The sequence below is a fragment of the Pezoporus flaviventris genome, unplaced genomic scaffold, assembly GCF_033815535.1.
Source record: "Pezoporus flaviventris isolate CSIRO_AGI_PZ_B2104156 unplaced genomic scaffold, CSIRO_AGI_Pfla_v1 ptg000078l, whole genome shotgun sequence".
Lineage (NCBI taxonomy): Eukaryota > Metazoa > Chordata > Aves > Psittaciformes > Psittacidae > Pezoporus > Pezoporus flaviventris.
The window spans coordinates 943,681-961,086 of NW_026892626.1; the positions used below are offsets into that span (position 1 = coordinate 943,681).

The 17,406-nt window shown below is 49.7% G+C and overlaps 2 protein-coding genes across 5 annotated transcripts in view; both read right to left on the reverse strand.

Annotated features, from left to right (window-relative positions):
* Window positions 1–809: 809 nt before the first annotated feature.
* CUNH8orf33 (chromosome unknown C8orf33 homolog) overlaps window positions 810–17,406 on the reverse strand; it is a 212,552-nt gene continuing 195,955 nt past the window's right edge. Inside the window, exons 2-8 of one of the 3 annotated variants that reach the window (XM_061473853.1) lie at window positions 7,814–8,341; window positions 6,838–6,925; window positions 5,147–5,284; window positions 4,251–4,966; window positions 2,596–2,686; window positions 2,335–2,481; window positions 810–2,204 (exon numbers count right to left, since the gene is read on the reverse strand). In XM_061473853.1, the coding sequence (XP_061329837.1) occupies window positions 2,008–2,204; window positions 2,335–2,481; window positions 2,596–2,686; window positions 4,251–4,966; window positions 5,147–5,284; window positions 6,838–6,925; window positions 7,814–8,263 (1,827 nt within the window). In that variant the 5' untranslated portion in view covers window positions 8,264–8,341 and the 3' untranslated portion in view covers window positions 810–2,007. Of the gene's footprint in view, window positions 2,205–2,334; window positions 2,482–2,595; window positions 2,687–4,250; window positions 4,967–5,146; window positions 5,285–6,837; window positions 6,926–7,813; window positions 8,507–17,406 lie in introns of those variants that run through there. The other 2 variants (XM_061473852.1, XM_061473854.1) reach the window with 2 other exon arrangements.
* Window positions 10,157–16,647, reverse strand: AMDHD2 (amidohydrolase domain containing 2). 2 transcript variants are annotated; one of them, XM_061473885.1, is made up of 12 exons: window positions 16,526–16,647; window positions 16,026–16,162; window positions 15,282–15,421; window positions 14,864–14,918; window positions 13,728–13,940; window positions 12,879–12,967; window positions 12,416–12,560; window positions 12,061–12,168; window positions 11,277–11,345; window positions 11,112–11,190; window positions 10,747–10,848; window positions 10,157–10,383 (listed from the first exon to the last, which is right to left on the reverse strand). In XM_061473885.1, the coding sequence occupies exons 1-11, from the start codon at window positions 16,606–16,608 to the stop codon at window positions 10,785–10,787; spliced, it is 1,182 nt and encodes a 393-aa protein (XP_061329869.1). In that variant the 5' UTR covers window positions 16,609–16,647; the 3' UTR covers window positions 10,157–10,383; window positions 10,747–10,784. The 2 variants fall into 2 exon arrangements, with proteins under 2 accessions (XP_061329869.1, XP_061329868.1); XM_061473884.1 differs by lacking the exon at window positions 11,112–11,190.

The window sequence follows — 17,406 nt, forward strand, 5'->3', positions numbered from 1 at the left end:
TAGAATGCTTTTTTCTCCGATCCCTTTGGAGACACACCGGCTGGATTAGGTTACATCAAATGTCCACCTCACCAGTTTCTTTATTCTAGTTGTAAAAGCCTAACAAATACTATAATCACAAGGCAATTATCTAAGAATGCTTCCCAGAATACTCCTGCAGCCTTCCACTGCACAGGATGTTAAACATTTTACCAACACTAGCTGTGCAGTTTCCTGCTTGAAAGGATTTCCCAACTAGCTGACTTGCAACTGATCCAAGTAAAGGGAAAAAAAAAGAGCGGAATAAGATCAGCATGGCTAGTAAGAGAGTGATTCCAAAGTATATCATCCAACCTTGATTATATTTGCAATTTACTGTAAATACTCTTATGTATTCTGTGTCTGGGGAATTCCTCACATTCTTGCTCAACTGACCTCCATGGGAATTTATATGAATAATGACCTTGGGATTCTTCATGTGGAAATAATTATCCTGTATCAGATGTACCTGGTCAACCTATCTATTGCCACTACAGATTTCTCTGTGTGCTCAGCTAGGACAAGCCTGGAGAAAGGAGCCTGCTTTGCTTTTCCTCCATCCTAAGGACTGTACACTTCTAGAAAGTGCAAACTTCATTCCTGCGAATGATTGACCTGAAACAAGGTAGGAACAAAATACCTGTTTTCCCAGACTTATGCTGCATAATCAGCTAGGAAAGAAGAGAACTGTAGATCCAAGGTTATGTACAAGATGGTTTTTAATCTTACTAAATGGCATGAAAACACAAAGTTTTATGACACAGCTTCTGCATGCGTAATATAAGGCCCTGGAAATAAAAAAAAAAAAATACAGTATAGTGTTGCTCCACACAGTCAAAGTCCCAGCAGTGCTCCTCGGCAAGCAAAAGAATTAATTTGCTCACCTACTGATTTCCAGAAGACTTAAAAGTTTTCTCTGCATATTTTTCCTCGTCACGTATGTTACCCACGTTCAGTTTCTCCTTATGTTAGACAAGCATTCTTTAAAGCACACACAAAAATATTACACATGGAACCAACTGTATCAGAGCTTAGTTTTTTGTTTTTTTTTTTTTTTTTTTTTTAGCCAACATCAGGTTTTTTGAAGCCTTTCCTAGCAAACGTTTTCCACCATCTCAGCTGCTCACAGTACACCCTGGAACCTGCCTACACTCTCTTTTCTTGTCTCTCAGGCAGGATGACTGGACTATAAAAAGGAAGGAGAGCACTGCACCCAGGGACACCTGATACCAGGACTGTGTAGGACTTCTGTTCCTTCAGCTTTTTTAAGCTTAAAGAGGAAGATTTTCTGCATAAACAGGAGATGGGTTGTAGTATTGAAACACTGAAACTCCACTGTGTGGAGAGACACATTCAACTGTTCAGGTAGCAAAAAATTAATACAAATCCAACGCAGAAGAGTCAGTGAGCTTTCTCAGTTCATTTCACCACCACCCAAGCTTTGGCATGCAGCTGATTCAGCCTCTGAGTCACTGGTGATTGTAACCAGGCTACTTACCCAGTAAACTTGTTTTTTAAGAGCCTTCCCAGCTGGCCAGTATATGGCTTCAGCAACAAAAATCTATCCCTGTCTGGAAACAACTGTCCTTCCCTCCCTACGCTAGATTAAAGCAGCATTTGCAATTGCCTTCGAAGTCTATACCTGTTCAACTGAATAGATGAACAAGCAAGGACAATTCTCACTCATTTTCCTCCAAGACCCTGAACTCCTACTCTAGGTGGCAGTGATGACACACACTGCCCAGGGCTTTCTGGATACCAGAGGCTGCATTGACTCACATGGAGTGGAAGCATCCAACTATCCATTCATTATAGCTGGATGCTTCTGTGCTGAATCTTCACAGAAACTTAACCTTCTTCTGAAAGAGGAACCTTACTTTAGAAAAGACTGAGTTTTTTGGGTAACGTTTCCTACTGCACAGCATCTTTCCACCATTCTTAGGTTTACAGAATATATGGCAAAGCTTTCAGCCACAGTTTTAGACTTTCCTACAAGAAATTAAAGCGAAACTCTTCTTGGGAAGGTGTGAATTTGAATGGGCCTGTGTTAAGTGTCCCGGGTGACTCTGAAAGGCATCCTTCTGAATCTTGGCTTTTCCTGCAAGCTTCTGAGCACTTCCGGATGAACTGGCCTTTCTTCTTGCAGATGTTTCTCTTCACTTTCACAACTCTGGCAGATTTCACAGCTCAAGGAGGGGAGCAAAGAGCAATGAAAAATGTTTACTCATCTCGTATAGCAAGGCCCCACTCTGTAAAGCAATATGAAAGGCAAAGCACTTTCATTTTCTCTTCCCCCATCATGCAAAGTTCTCTTACTTGCTTCCATGAGCTTCAGCTCTTTGCACAGCTCCTCCTCCATCTTCTTCCTGTAGTCTCCAAACATGGCTCTCATGAGTTGACGCTTCTTCACCAGCGGAGCCTTGTCACTGCGCAATGTCTTGATTGCATGGAGAGCCTCGTTGACTGAAGCACCCAAAGGAGGAATAAGGCACAGTTTAAGACCCCAGTGGCTCTCTGCTCCAACATGCCTGCCAGCCCTTCCCACAGGGGAGATCTCTTATTCACTGGAATGCTTACCCTGCTTTGGAGTAGATTTCTGTGTGTTCAGGCCAAGTTCCAGCTGTTCCACACACCAGTCCACCTCCTTCCACAGCTGGTCCCCAGACTGCTATGCAACATGAAGCAGAGTAAGCATGACATCCAAAAATTAGAGCAGCAGGTGCTACACAGGAAAAAAGCATCTGCATAAAGGCAGGACTATTCCAAGTTTCATGTTCTGGTTATTACTTTACAAACTTAATGACTTTTCCCTATAGTGTTTTTCACTGGACAAACTTAAAGCACTGGACAAATGTTTAGTTGCAACTTACTGCTTCTATTTCATGGATTTAATATTTGGCTGTCATTTAGATGCATCATCAGAATGCTATTTTCTGGAAAGCTTTCCAGGCCTCTGAAAGAAGCTGTCAAGTCAACTTACAGGTGGGAGGAATAAGCATTAACAAAAAAAATAAAGCTGCCCCAAACCTCCGTAATAAAAAAAGCAAACAGTGGACAAAATTAGAAGCTGAGTCTTAGTGTTTCAGCTCCTGAAACACCAAGCTTTGGTTGCTTGCACAACCAGAAATGCATGAGAAGGAGGCTGAAGCCCATGAAGATGAAAGAAGCCAAGTCCCAGTGAGCAAAGCCAGTTGGCTAACTGAGCAGTGGCAGGGAGAAGGAACAAGAGCAGCACTCTGGGGCTGAAGCAATTATTAACTGTTATGTACATGTAAACACAAAAACATTCATGCTGTCTCCTCTTCCTTACAACAGTGTCATTCCAATGGACTGAAGGAGCTTTAAATCACCTTTCTATCTTTCCATCACCTCCTACCTTCCTGGTACTCAGCTGTGATTATTGGTAGGGTTGTTGTTGAAGCAGCATTTTGGATGGAATGCAAGAAGAGGCAGGTAACCACTCAGTGCTATTTCTGTGTAGAATGTTAATGTAAGCAAGTGTTTTGCAATTCCGTATTTCAGTATCACTTAGCTGGCATTGCCTGTTAATAATAACTATACCAGTGCTGGAAAGAAGAATGAAGTGAAGATCTGGTCCTTAGCAGAAAACCAGAAAACCTCAAACCTCGGGGTGTGCCTTAATGGCGTGTTTACACATAAACAACGCCTTAATGGCATGTTTACACAAATACAACTTCAGTCTATTTTTGGCCATGCCTTACAACAAGAATCTTCTCAGAAGTACCTTTAAGCTTCACACCAGACCCTGCCATAGCTGCTGCTATACCAGGCAACAGCTCTGCACCTCAGATTTGCTATTTGTGTTATGTGGGCAATTCATCCTACTCAGTAACATGCTAGTCAGGGTACAGTGCCTGGTTCAGCATGCACAGATACCAGTTTAGCTCTGACTGAGGAGAGCTGCATCTATTTTTTTTTTAAGAAACTGTGGCACCCAGCTTCACAGGATTAGCCATCAGAAGTTTAAACATGAAATGTTTCAGCACAAGCCCGAAGCAGACAACAAAGGGCCATTAACTTCTTCTCAACTAATCAGGTTCTTCAGCTGCCTAGCAGAGAAATAAAACAGCTGCTGTAAGAAACAAGCAGCAACCCTGGTCTGTCAGGTTCTCTCTCAAGCCACTACACTGACTGTTAAATATACAAAGAGATGAAGCTTCTCTTTTGCTCAAGGGTTTATAAGTTACAGGATCCCATTAATATTTAAATACCTGAGAGGTCTCATCCTGGTAGGAAGTACCTGCATTTTGACATCTGCTAGCTTCTGCCTTTGTCTTCCTGTTGATCTCAGTTTCCTTTATCTCCTTTTTACTGACAGATGTTTTTTGTTTCTTCTTTTTCTTCTGGGCACCTCCATCTGCTGATTTCTCTGCCACTGGCTCATCTCCAGGAGCAGTCTCTGACTGGGGGATCTTTAATGTGACATGGCTTCTATCCTCTTTGGGTGAACTACCTGTAGTTTGAGTCAATTCAGGCTTCTGCAAGGCTGCAAACTGTGGCATACCTGCTGATTCATCAAGCAGAGAATTACCCAGCACCTCATGACCTGCTGTACAGTCTGTCTGTTGGCTTGCTGGTACTAACTGACTCAGAGGACAGTCTTCATCAGTGATGAAAAAGTTGAAAGCAAACTTGGGTTCTTGTCCAGAGGCAGCAAAACTCGAGGCTCCATTCCAGTTCTGCTCAGTGGCTCCAACACTGGTTTGTATCTGCTCATCACCACTGACATCAGGGACTGTTTCCAGAGGTGTGCCAGTTGCTTCTGGGTCGCTGTCAGAAAGTGTAAAATCAAATCGGAAGCTGTTGTCAGGTGACATAAACCACTTTGGCTTTGCCTTGGAGATTTGGTCACATTGTTCTCCATGCACCACACTATCTGAAGCCTGTCCACTGCTCTGCTGTACTTCCACATCAACAGGTTTCATGTCTAGGAAAGAAAGCATAACGTTTCTATCAACTTGCCAGTTTCCTACTGTGGGGATGCCACTGCTACTGCAACTCCCTCTGTAAGACACAGCCACAGAGAGAAAATCCAGTTATAAGCTGCAATGTAAGAAATCAACAGAAAAGAACCAAATGTCACCATCACCCGACAGTTGAAGCTCACCTGCTTTGCCCATGTACATCTGATCGTCAGCCATCTTGAGGTGATAATCCTCAAACACGTGGTTCATCACTTCTTGCTTATTTGCAAAAGGGGTGTCACGGGAGCGCAGGACCTTGAGAATGCACTGGGTCTCCTCTGCTGCACTCAAGAAAAAGACAAAGAGAGGCAAGGGGCAAGTTATAGTGGGCCTTACACACCACACTGTGGGATCCTGATGACTGGGTCTCCTCTGAATGTGTCGTGTTCATACCACCTCTGACTAATCCATGACTGGCATTCAATTGAAAGAAAACTCCAAGTGCTTCTAGAAGCTGGAATATCATGAAATGTTCTTAAAGGGTGTGGGGGTGTGTATGTGTAAATAAGTAGATTTTAACTGCTTATTATATACAGCAAGAATCTTAAACTGCAGAAGGTGTGCTACTAATGGCACAGAAGCTACACAGGGCTCAACAACCCTCCCCCCAAAGCCACTGACAAATCCAAGAGCCTAGCTTGGTGTCTCTTCTCTGGAAAACTGGGAAAAATCTGAGTACAGAGCACACCCTGAAAAGGATGACTCTTGCTTGACTCTCAGATGAACCACTCTGACCACAACAGTAATCCCAATTCTGTGAGTCAGAGCAATTCTCTAAAAGGCATAGCTGTTCCCAAAACTTCTTGTTTTCAGAACTCCAGATATGCAGAGTCTTCTAGTGCTTGTCTCACACATTTCAAGCCACAAAAAAGCTTGATGTACTTCAACTAGTATTTTGGAATGGATATCCCCCCATCTCCCCTGGCTGCAGTGCACCTCTCTGGAACTCTCCAAATGAGGTGTATCTTCCAAACTCAACAGTGAGTCCCATGCTAGAGATAGAGTAATGACACACAAGTGCAAGGGAGAAGTGCCACAGCAGGGCTGCAGCCACCTATTAAAGTGGGTGTCAGGGTCCTGAGTACACATTTCCCCCTACTTTCAAGGGGTTTGACTGGCTGTATTCAAGGCCTGCTCCCTATTAAGAGCTGCTACAGAGAAAGAGCTAGAAAAAGTTTCATCCTTCCCCTCTGCTGCTGGACACTAGGCACCAAGCACAAGACACAGGTGTAACAAAATGGTCCGACGGTCAAGCCTGGTGTGTGGGCATGAATTCATCACTGCTATAACCTTGGGTGCCCCAGCAAACACTCACCTTGGCACCTTACAAAGGGTAGTCACACCACTCCTCTAAATGTTAACTACCAGCCATCAGCAGAAGCAGGATATATGTCTTCATACATTTACAAGTTGAACTGACCAGATGTAACTTCTTCTGAAAATGATTTAATAGGATTTTATCTTTTGTGTACTTTGTCTTTGGAACATGAACAATGAGGAACAAGCTTCACAGAAATAAACCTACTGGTGCTTAAGGGCCAGATGCACTGACACAGTATTGCACTGCAATTGCAAAACAAAAGCAGAGCTTTAGCAGAGCCAAACAATGAGCCATTAGAAGGGAACATGAGTAAGAATAAATAAAACAGAGATTAATGTTACAGGAATAAAAGATAAGCTGCTTCCAGACAGACAAATCTTAAGTTCAATGCTTTATGTTATTTTGTATTTAGAAAAAATCCCATATAACACAAGAATAGGAAACAGTAGAAACAGGAAAACACCCAGGTCAGAGGTTAGGATATGGCTGTGGACTGTTAAGGAGGCAACATACCTTGTTTGGGGGTTGGGCTGAGGCGAAGATTTGCCTCCAGCTGTGAAATGCACCACTGCAGCTTCTCTTGGAAAGTGCGCTGGGGACCCTTGGACATGGGAAGGCACAGTGTTTAAAAGAAGCATGAATCTCTCGCTTGCAAAACTGATTCCAAAATGGAGTTTTTCCTCTCCCCTCTTATAGGGGATCAAACTAATGAGTCATTAACCTCTTTTCCAGCTTTATGCTTGAAGTGTGTCGTGTCACAGTTCAATTTATACCATAAATCAACATAGCACAGGGTGGGACAAATGCTCTACAATTCTCCCTAGAGGGCACCAAATGAGCCCTCTTTATCTCAAAAATTAGAGACAACAACTCTTACTAGCAGTAAACCAGCCCCTCATGGCAAACCAGGACTTCCTGATTATTTTCTTGGTTTTAGGGGTGTTTGGTTGGTTGTTTCCCCACTCTACCCTTTTTAAAGGCCCCAATGGAAGATTTCTCATTTTTCCTGAAGCTTATTCTATGCCATAATTTCATTAAGTCTGTAAAACAAAAGCAGAGCTGTAGCAGAACTGAACAACGAGCCATTAGATGGGAACATGGAAAAAGAATAAAGGAAAAGGAGAGAATGCAGTATAAAATTCCCACCAGCACAGAGCTGGCAGTACACAGAATTTATCTTTATGCTGAACACAAATCCTCCAGAATGTTGTATTTACACCCCTTCTGCCTCCTGCTAAGCAAAGCAAGGGTTAGAAGCCCGCCAGTGAACCAGACACTCCTTACGGCACATTAGGAAGTGAGCAACAATCCTGCCTTAGCGGGATACAGAGGTGACCAGGAACTGGGAAAGGCGGCACAAGTGCCAGGGAAAGCGCTTTAAAGAGCCTCCGGGAGCTGTGGGCAGAGCTGCGGCTGGAGAAGAGCCTGGACCCCGGGAAGCACCGGGGCAAGATGCGCCTGAGGCAGCAGGGACAAGCAAAACCTTTACCTGCTCCATGCCGGAGGTTCCGGGCCACCTCCGGCCAGCAGCAGCATGTGGGCTCCCGGGGTCGAGCTTCACCCTGGCAGGGCCCAGCACCAACGACTGGAGCCCAGTCCTCAAGACAGCCTCCGAGGGCCGCGGGTGAAGCCGCGAAAGAAGAGGCCCCCGTGCACCGCCCAAATACCGCCCCTCGCTGTGATCCGCCCGCTCCTTCGTCCCCTCGCATTCGTTCCGCAACCTCGCCCAGGGGAAAGCGGCGTCCTCCTCGGCCAGGGCCCGGTCCCCGGCCCGGACCCGCCGGTAGGGAAGGGGACAGGCCCCGCCGTGGGCCACCACCGGCCTTCCTCTGCCCTCAGTGGGGCCTGCATCGCGGGACGGGCTGGAGGCAGGCCAGAGGTGCCGAGGCGCGGAGCGGCTGGGGACCGGATGAGCCGAGCTCCAGCCTCGGTGGTGCATCTGTACCCCCAGCTGGCCTCCTGTCTCTTGAGCCCCACGCGGAGCTGCTGGGCCGGGTAGGGCTGGGCTTGGAGCAACCTGGTCTAGTGGAGAGTGTCCCTGCCCGTGGCAGGTTGGAACTCGATGAACTTTAAGGTGCCTTCCCACCCAAACCATTCCATGATACATTTCCAGTGCCAGGACACCACTGTCCAGCTCTGGCCTCCCTACATGGACCAAATCCCACAGCCACTTCAGCAGCATGCCCACCCAGGTGCAGAGGACCTGGGATAGCAGCACCCATCCCACCCTGACACACCACCATACAACACAGGGTACAGCGTACCTTCAGCAGACCAAAAGAGGGCAATAGACAGGTACAAGTGTTGTCTAATTCCATTTCTATTTTAGATTTCCTTTCAGTTGCTTAATTTTGTAAATAATAATTAAAAAAAAATAGACACCTTGTTTCATATGCATTTTTTTCCCCTTGGATTTTTTTTTTTTTCCCAACAGCAGCCCAAAATGACCTCTTGGGGATATGTAATGCTGTGGCAGGTCATGTTTCCTAGCACAGCATTTGATGTTTCTTTCAAATGTTTCACATCGTGGAGGTTATAATTTCTGCTGACATTGGCAGTTGATGTTAGAAATTCTCCAAGGCTGCCAGTTATTCCAGCAAGGCTCTAAGTGTGAGGAAAGCACTTCCAAATGTTGCTGTTAAAGGTTACAAAAATGTACTGGAGAAATGGGCACACTTCTGCCCATCCTGACCAGGCTCCTGCCTTGCCTTACAGCCTCCACTCTTGCTAAAACTTAGCCCTTGTCTAAGCCCTCCCCTCATACAAAACCCATCTAATTGGTCTGAGACTTGTCCAGAGGTTGTCCAAGAACTATCACAAGGCTGTTCTGACTATGGTAGGTTTGAAATCAACAACAGTCTTCACACAGAAGTGGCCAAGTGTCAGGAAAAGAGCTGACAGCCAGACACTGGAGAAGATAATAATGAACATGGGAATAATGAGCTACCACAAGCTGCCTTGAAATGCCAGAACCCAAGTGTAGTTCTCCTCCCTTCTGTCCCTTAGCTGGACTGAGAGCTCGTGTGCCTGTCAGCATCAATCTGGATGCGTCCCCTGAAGTAAAACTTCCTGTCTGTGACCTGAGGATTCACAGCCCCATCAGGGGCTAAGCACAGACCCTGCAGAACCCATCTATCCAGAACAAGGGGTTAAAAGGAACATTGCCTTCTGTGGCAGGATTCTGTCCATGTCTCCAGCTGAAATCACGTGCTGTGAACTCAGTGCCCATGAAGGGGAAAGGCACAAAGGACCAGCAATGATTCATTTTTCCTGGGTTTGACCTCTGTCCTGAGGATTCAGCCCATATGGATTCACAGCCCCACAAGAGCACAAAGTCTGCAAGCTGCGACAGCCTTGCTCTGAGGATACATGGCAGAGGGACTGCCGGGGCAACAGAATGTGATCCTCAACTTCTGTTAACACAAAAGGAACCTTTTAATATGAAGAGCTGAGAGCTGAGCTGGTGGAAGCTGATGTCTAACCAGCTGTGGCTGCCTGGAAGCAAGCAAAGAGCAGGCAGGGGAATGGAAATGGCTTGAGCCTGTCTCGGGCACAAGGGCAGGTTAGTGTGTGCTCTACAAAACAGTGGAAAGGCTGGGACAGCTTCACACTGCGGCTGGGACAGCTTCACACTGCTGTGAGATGGTGACAGGAGCACCTCTATCTAGGGACACCATGCAGGACAACTGTGCAGGCCTTCAGGTCACTCCAGGGCCTGGCAGAACCCCCCGCACTGATCTGCCTGCTCTCCCCACACTACCAACCAAGCAGCAACACATCTGGTGCAGGCATGGCTGTAACTGGAAGCAGTGGCTGCGCTGGAAAATGCAGCTCTTTGGTATGAGGCTCCTTTAAGGGAATTGCAGGAAGGAATTAAAAAAAACAAAAGAAGAAAAGAGAGAAGTGGGGTGGTTGCCCCAGCTGCTACCACAGTGCCAGGGAGCCTGGAGGGCACTGGGACAGCCCAGCGTCACATGCCCAATGCATCCTGTCTCCAGACTTCCTCGCCTGCGATGTACGTGGCTTGCACATACAGATCGTCATTCAGCATCAGGAAATCTGCATCGGGTGAGAGAGAAAGCAAGCAGCTGAAGCTGGCTGGGAAGAGCTGGGCTCAGCAGGGAAGAGATTCCCCCCACCCCACAAAAGGCAGCAGGACATCGGCATGGTGCCATCCTTGCAATGGCAGCTCTGCTCCATGTTGGCTGAGAAATGGGGTCTCACCAAAGGGCTCACAAAACAACACCAGCACCCAAGGGAAACACCCCTGAAGCAAAAGCCCAGAGCAAATCCCAGGTAGAGCAAGTCTCCCTGCATCTCCCATTGAAGCAGGAGATGAAGATATGTTTGCAGCAGCCCCAGCAGCCACGAGCCCTCACACTGTTGTCCCTGTACCAGTACCTGCAGTTCCCACACCAGTACCTGCATCGGAGTCATAGTTTAGTGTCCCTTTTTTGTGTTCAATCCCCAGCAGCTGGGCAGGATGCAGAGATGCTGCCTCCAACGCGATCTCTACTGAGCACCCTTGGACAGAGAAGGGGGAGACATTAGGGCAGCAAACAGACCTGTTGCTAGAGCAGCCTGAACCCCCACAGCTAAGGAAACTGTCACCCTGGCAGGGACCTGACCTGGAACACCCTGCCCACAGCGGATGGAGCTGGGGAGGGGAAACATCCCTATGGGAGATAGAAGGAAGAGGAGAACTGAACATCTAGGGAATGGGAAGGGGAGAAAAGCACAGGAGGGTTCACCTCTCATCAGTGCTATGGGTTAAAATGAACCCTCACCAAAAAAAGGTGCTCATCCGAGGACAGTGCTGCTGATCCCAGCCCTTCTCATCATGTCTCAGGTGAGAGGGAACATTGCCTGGTGGAGTGGACACAGCTGGCAAGAGAGAGACCTCTTCCCATGTCAAGGTAGGGAGCAGCAGCTTGTGGACAACACTTACTTACCTGTGGCTTCTTGAAAGTGCCGCACACATGTGTCCATGGTCGCCACGCTGCCGCTCAGGGTCTTTGTGCCTGGGAGAGGAACAGGATAGGGCTGAGCAGGTCCCACAACTCATAGCAAGGAGAAGTGGAGTGGCTGGAAGGTATAACATGACCAGAAGGGGTAGAAATCCTGGACTGCACAGGAAGCAAGTTGAAGGGCCTTCAGCCATTGCTGCCCAGTGACACAAGGCGGCAAGAAAGGACCCATGCTGGCAATGCAGGAAGAGGTACTGGGATGTCCCCCCGCAGCTCCACTGTGAGACCAGCTGGACCAGGTGAAACTAGCATACAACACAGGCATCTGCTGCCAGAGACAGCGGAAGGACACCGAGAATGATCCTTCCTGAAATACCTTCCCAGTTTCCAACTGCTTACAACTTGGGGAACTTAGAAAGAGTGGTCGTGTTACAGTAAAGATAAGGGACAATAAGTACGTGTAGGATTTCTCTGTCCTTTCTGATCCCACTGGAACCTCTGGCGTCCATGACAGTGTTCAAAGGTGTTGCAGACAGCTATGAACTGCAAGATTCCTCCTCACCCCACGAAGATGGGGTACTTCCCCTCTTTATGAGATGTCTCATTCTCTCCAGGGCCAAGTCCTTGCAGAGCCATCAGGCACCAAAACCCAAGAGGGTGGGGCACAAGTGCTGCCCTGCTCTGACAGGCACTGCAAGGTGTGCAGAGCTCTCCAGGAACAGGCATGACTGCCAGCACTGTCCCTGGCTGTTTAGCGAGAAACACTTACCTGCAACGTAGGTGTTCAGCCCATCAATCTCCACCACCTGCTGCCCCAGTGTGTGCCGACCTGGTGCCAGTCCCATGCCAGCAATCGCATCTGTCACCAGCACCAGGCCTGAGGGACACAAGAAAAGGGGCTGCCTTAGCTTTGCAGCTCATCTTGCTGAGCTCTGAGCACTGCACCTCACCATCCCTCCCAGAGAGGGGCCAAGATGCCTCTAGCCACATGCAACCAAAGCAAAAGGGCTGGCGGATCAGCCCCTGTGGCTGTGGTATCTCAGGCAGCAAGGGCAGCACACCACAGAACTCATGTGCTTTGTGGGCAATGGCTGGTGTCACTGCGTGGGCCCGTCATGGCTCACCTTTGGGGTGGGCTCGGTGGGCAATTCGCAGGGCGGCAGGGTTGGTGTGGATGCCATCAGAGATCATGCCATAGAAGACCCTCTGCCCAGCTGGGATCTTGTCACTTGTCAGCAGCCCCACGATCCCAGGGTCACGATGGTGGAACTGCCCGAAGGGAGAGAGGACAAGCTATGGAGCACCACCAGGACTCATGGCAGGGGACGCAGCTGCCATCTCTATTAAACAGTGCCCGGCAGCTGAACGCTCTGTCCTTTACGAGGCAAATCTGAACATTTCCTCCAATCTCAAGTCTTTTAGATCAGGTTGTAGAATTGTGAAGCCAAAGTTTCAGTGCTGAAACCTCACTGCAAGACTTGGTACAAAACAAGCTGGGGAAAATATGCATCCATGCATATTTTATATGCAGGAGATGAAAGCACCAGAAGCAATAACAGTGCTGGGCAAGTGCCTCCAGCTACTCACCGGCAACATGGCATTGAAGAGGTGAGTGATGAAGGTAGCGCCATGTTGCACAGCATCCTCGGCCTGGGAGAGATTAGCCACTGAGTGACCTGGGAACAAAGACCAACACCTGATTTCTCTACCCACCTCCATTTATTTCCTTGCAGGAGTGAAGATGCTTCATCACTAGGACTCAACTCTGATGCCTCACTGTGAGGTGCCAGCCTCATCACAGAGGTGTCTAATGTGTCAGGGTGAAATTCACCCTGAATAACTGCCCCACTTTTTCTTTGGCTTTATTTTTTCTTTTAAAGGTATTTCTTCAATGATCTGATGCAAAGAAGAGTTTGTGAAACAGAAGACAAGAAAAGTGCAGCCAGTTTTAAGTCAGTGGCCAGCAAAATAGTGGAGGGAGAGATCTCCTACAGTGCTTCTGGTTGAAAAACAGAGCTATCAAAACTCAGCTGTAACCTTTGGAAATTTATTTCACCTGTCAAATAAGGCCTAAAGCAGTGGAATTTCAACGTTTCAACCTTTCCATGTCACCAATCCTCAATTACGTCTTTGTTCAAGTAAGACTGCTATTCTTTCCTGTGTATGACCAGCACCAAATGCAACCTTGTGTTCAACAGCAGGGGCTCCTCAATCGATAAATATGAATTTCAGCTGTTATTGTAAAAAAGGGCCACAGATTCACAGCACCACACTGTGTCACACCATTTGTGACAGGTCTGTCGCCTCCATAAAGGCCAGAGAAAAGAAAATCCCATCCTGTCCAGTAACACTGAGACACCATTAGAGATGCCACAGCCCCAAAATTGGGGCAGGGAGACAGAACCCCCCCTAAGCCTCCTCTGCCCCAGCCCTTACCCAGTGAGACACAGATGCCCCTCTTGGTGAGCTCCCGGATCACCTCACTGCTCCTCTTCATCTCTGGGGCGAGGGTGACAATCCGGACACAGTCCAGGGACCCGTAGGTGGCCAGCAGGTCCTGGAAGGCACCTGCCTCGAAGGTGCGGAGGCAGTGCTCTGGGTGTGCCCCTTTCTTCTCCTTGCTGATGAACGGTCCTTCCAGATGGGCCCCTGACCAAACAGGAACACAAAACCATGACCTGTCCTCTCCCTGCCAAGGACCAGGAAACCTAATGCATTTACCCTGCTCCAGTCAAGCTCCTGCCATTCTCCTGCAGCAAAACACACAGCTCAGGTTACTCTGAGCTCCGCACAGAGAAAGATGCAGGGCTGGAAGCTAGTCAAGCCCAGCCACCCCACTGCCATTAAGCCGTAGGGACAAAAGGGCTGAAGCAGAGCATGTACAATGACAGACCATTCACAGGCCAGGCATAGGTTGAGGGAAAAAGCGGATCACAGAATCACAGACTGGTTTGGTTTGGAAGGGACCATAAAGCTCATCCACTTCCAACCCCCTGCCACGGGCAGGGACACCTTCCACTAGACCAGATTGATCCAAGCCCCGTCCAACCTGGCCTTGAACACTGCCAGGGATGGGGCAGCCACAGCTTCTCTGGGCAACCTGTGCCAGCGCCTCACAGGGAAGAGCTTCTGCCTAAGAGCTCACCTCAATCTCCTCTCTGTCAGGTTAAAGCCATTCCCCCTTGTCCTGTCTCTACAGGCTGTTGTCCAAAGCCCCTCTCCAGGTTTCTTGTAGTCCCTTTAGGCACTGGAAGCTGCTCTAAGGCCTTCTCTTCTCCAGACTGAACAAACCCAGCTCTCTCAGCCCGGCTCCAGAGCAGAGCTGCTCCAGCCCTTGCAGTATCTCCGTGGCCTCCTCTGGACTCGCTCCAACAGCTCCATGTCCCTCTTGTGTTGTTGCCCCCAGATCCAAACACAATATTCCAGGTGTCGTCTGTGCCCACCCATCCCTCCCATGAAAAGAGCTCCAGCCCCCATTTGTGCTGTTCCTACAGTAGCTTCTTTCCCCTTAACAAGATAATTGCCTACTTAGAGTAGAACGAGAGAAGACAGTGAGGGACAAAACCACTTACCCAAGATACCTGCTCCGTGGGCTCCACCATTTCTTATACTGATCTGAGGGAGAACCTAGAAAAGGGGTTTGTCAGACATGGCACCCTAGGCACAGCACCCCAGCCTGCCAAAGCACAACCCACATGTCAGGTCCAGAGAGAGCTCTGAAGCTGGACCACTTGGAACCATCAGCCAAACACAGCCCACAGAGAAAAAAGTCAGCTAGAAGCTCTGATGTGCACAGCTGGCCTGGGAGGCATCACTGTCTCAAAGGTTATGAGCAAGAAATCCAGGAGTAGAGTCCAGCTCCTCACGCCAATGGCTTTTCCCCCCAGGGCAGCTATCCCAGTCCCTGTGGGCCCAGCCTTGACTCTCTCACCTCTTGGTACCAACCTCAGCCCTTAATCCCCCTGTGGATGAGGGGAGAAAGTCACTTACCTGGTGGTACACAGCAGGAGGAGAGGTCACCAGGGTGGGACAGAAGGAGGTCACGCCATGGGAGAGGATTTTCTGACTGACCATGTCAATCCCTGATTTGAAGTCATCTGTAGCCAGGGAGAAGTCCACCCCAAAGCCTCCTGCACCATGAGCCAAACAGATATGAAACTGCAGCATGACTGGAGCAAGCTGCTCCATGTGTATGGCACAGACCAGAAGCGAAGGGCTCCACCACCACTTCAGCCCTATGTTTGCAAGGCTCTGCGAGTACAAATCCAACCAGCGCTGTCCTCCTGAAGTGCCTTTCCCACAGCATCCCAGCGTTTTGCAAGCATTAACTTTTCATTCTGATGCAGAGCTAAATCTGAGGATTCCCCACTGTAATCTGACACAGGCTACCATAGAACAAGCCCCTCCAGACCCTCAGGGAAGAGCTATTGCAGGTAATGTGTGTTCCGTTGGTTAAACCCGGCACTATCCTCCCACACCCTGGCAGGGTGGGTATCCCACCAGTGCACGGGAAGGATAAAATGTTCATAAAAATGAGGTTAAGAGGAAAGCTGGGCTGAAACCCCCACCCAGACAAAGTGGATCAGTTTCATGACAGCACCAACCATGAGCAAAATTGTTCTTTACCATTAGTTTGGTGACTCACATCTTCCTTGTGCTAAATGAACTTGGTTGGGGGGATGGACCTATCTGGCACCCCCCACCCCTCTGCGAGTGCACGTGGCTTCACTGTACCATTGATCTGGACGTCGATGAAGCCTGGGGCGATGATGCTGTCCTTACAGTCCAGCTGGATGTCAGCAGAGCCCTTCTCCTCAAAGAAGAGTTTTTCTGGGTTGAGGATCTTGCCCTCTCGCACCCACAGGTCCTCCCTGAAGGGACAATTACACAGAGGCCAAGCTCCTGTGGAGCACACAGAGCAGATAGTGGCCATGGCCACCGTCGGGCAGAGCAGTCCCAGGAGCACCATAGGCTCGCCAGTGCCTGCCAGGGCAGGATGGGCAGCTCAGCTCTGCCTGGGCTCTGGGATGACCCCGTCACCGCGGTGGCTACGGCCGAGCGGCTGGCAGCGGGGATGAGGGGAGCAGAGAGGGGCTGCACATCACGCGCCTCGTCCCCCTCGGAAGCAGGGCGCAGGGGACGGTGCAGCGCCGGATGCTGCAGCCCTAGGGGCTGGGAACGGACCCCCGGGCGCTCAGGTGCTGGGTAAGCCCCGCCGCTCCGGCCCCTCTCACCTCTGGAGCAGATGACTCCGCAGGATGCGGCAATTGGTGAACTGAACGATGGGTGCGTCCGAGACGGATTTGTTGGACGGCATAATGCGCCCCCGAGAACCGGCTGGAGTTGGGAGGGTGAGGGGAGGGAGGGCACGGGGCGGCCACTGGGGCAAGGCCGCTGCTCAGGTGCGAGTGGCTGCCGCGGGAACTGGAAGCCGGTGAGGGGCGGGGGGTGCCGGAGAAGCCCCTCTCCGGGGGGCAGGCAGCGGATAGGCTCTACCCCTCCCCGGGGCTCCGGGCCGGCGCTGTAAGGAAAGGTCCTGCGGTGGGACCCGGTGCAAGCCCCGCCCGGAGCAGTGGGGCAGGGGCGAGGGGCGGGGCCGGTTATCGGTCACGTGATCTCGCTCGGCTGACGCGCCGAGATCCCACCCCCTACCTCCGGCCCCACGTGATCACCCCACCGCTTCAAGGAGCCGCCATCTTGGGGAGGTCGCGGTGCGGACAGGCCTTGTGGCCACACGGCGTTAGTTTGAAAGGCGGCGGCGAGCCCTTCACAGCCGTTCTCGGGCCTCCTGCGGCCTGCCAGTGCCGCTGTCAGGGACATGGGTGTGGGGTGGCTCTGGGTGCTTGTGTCCTGCCTCCTTGCAGTCAGTGTTTGAAGGGGGTTACTCTCTAGCTGGTTTAATCACACCCAGCATTAAATAGAAATGAATTAGTTCCCTGCTGGAGCTCTGAGTGGCTGGCAGCAGCACATGCTGGTGTTTTGTGTTTATAAAATGCTGTTCAAAAGGTCTAACAGCAGCAGGGAGCGATGTGTGTCCAACGGGAATGCGGCTTACCCAGGAGCACTCCAGACCCTAGAATGCAAAGAAGCAGAAAGAGCTGTTGTGCTGACTGTG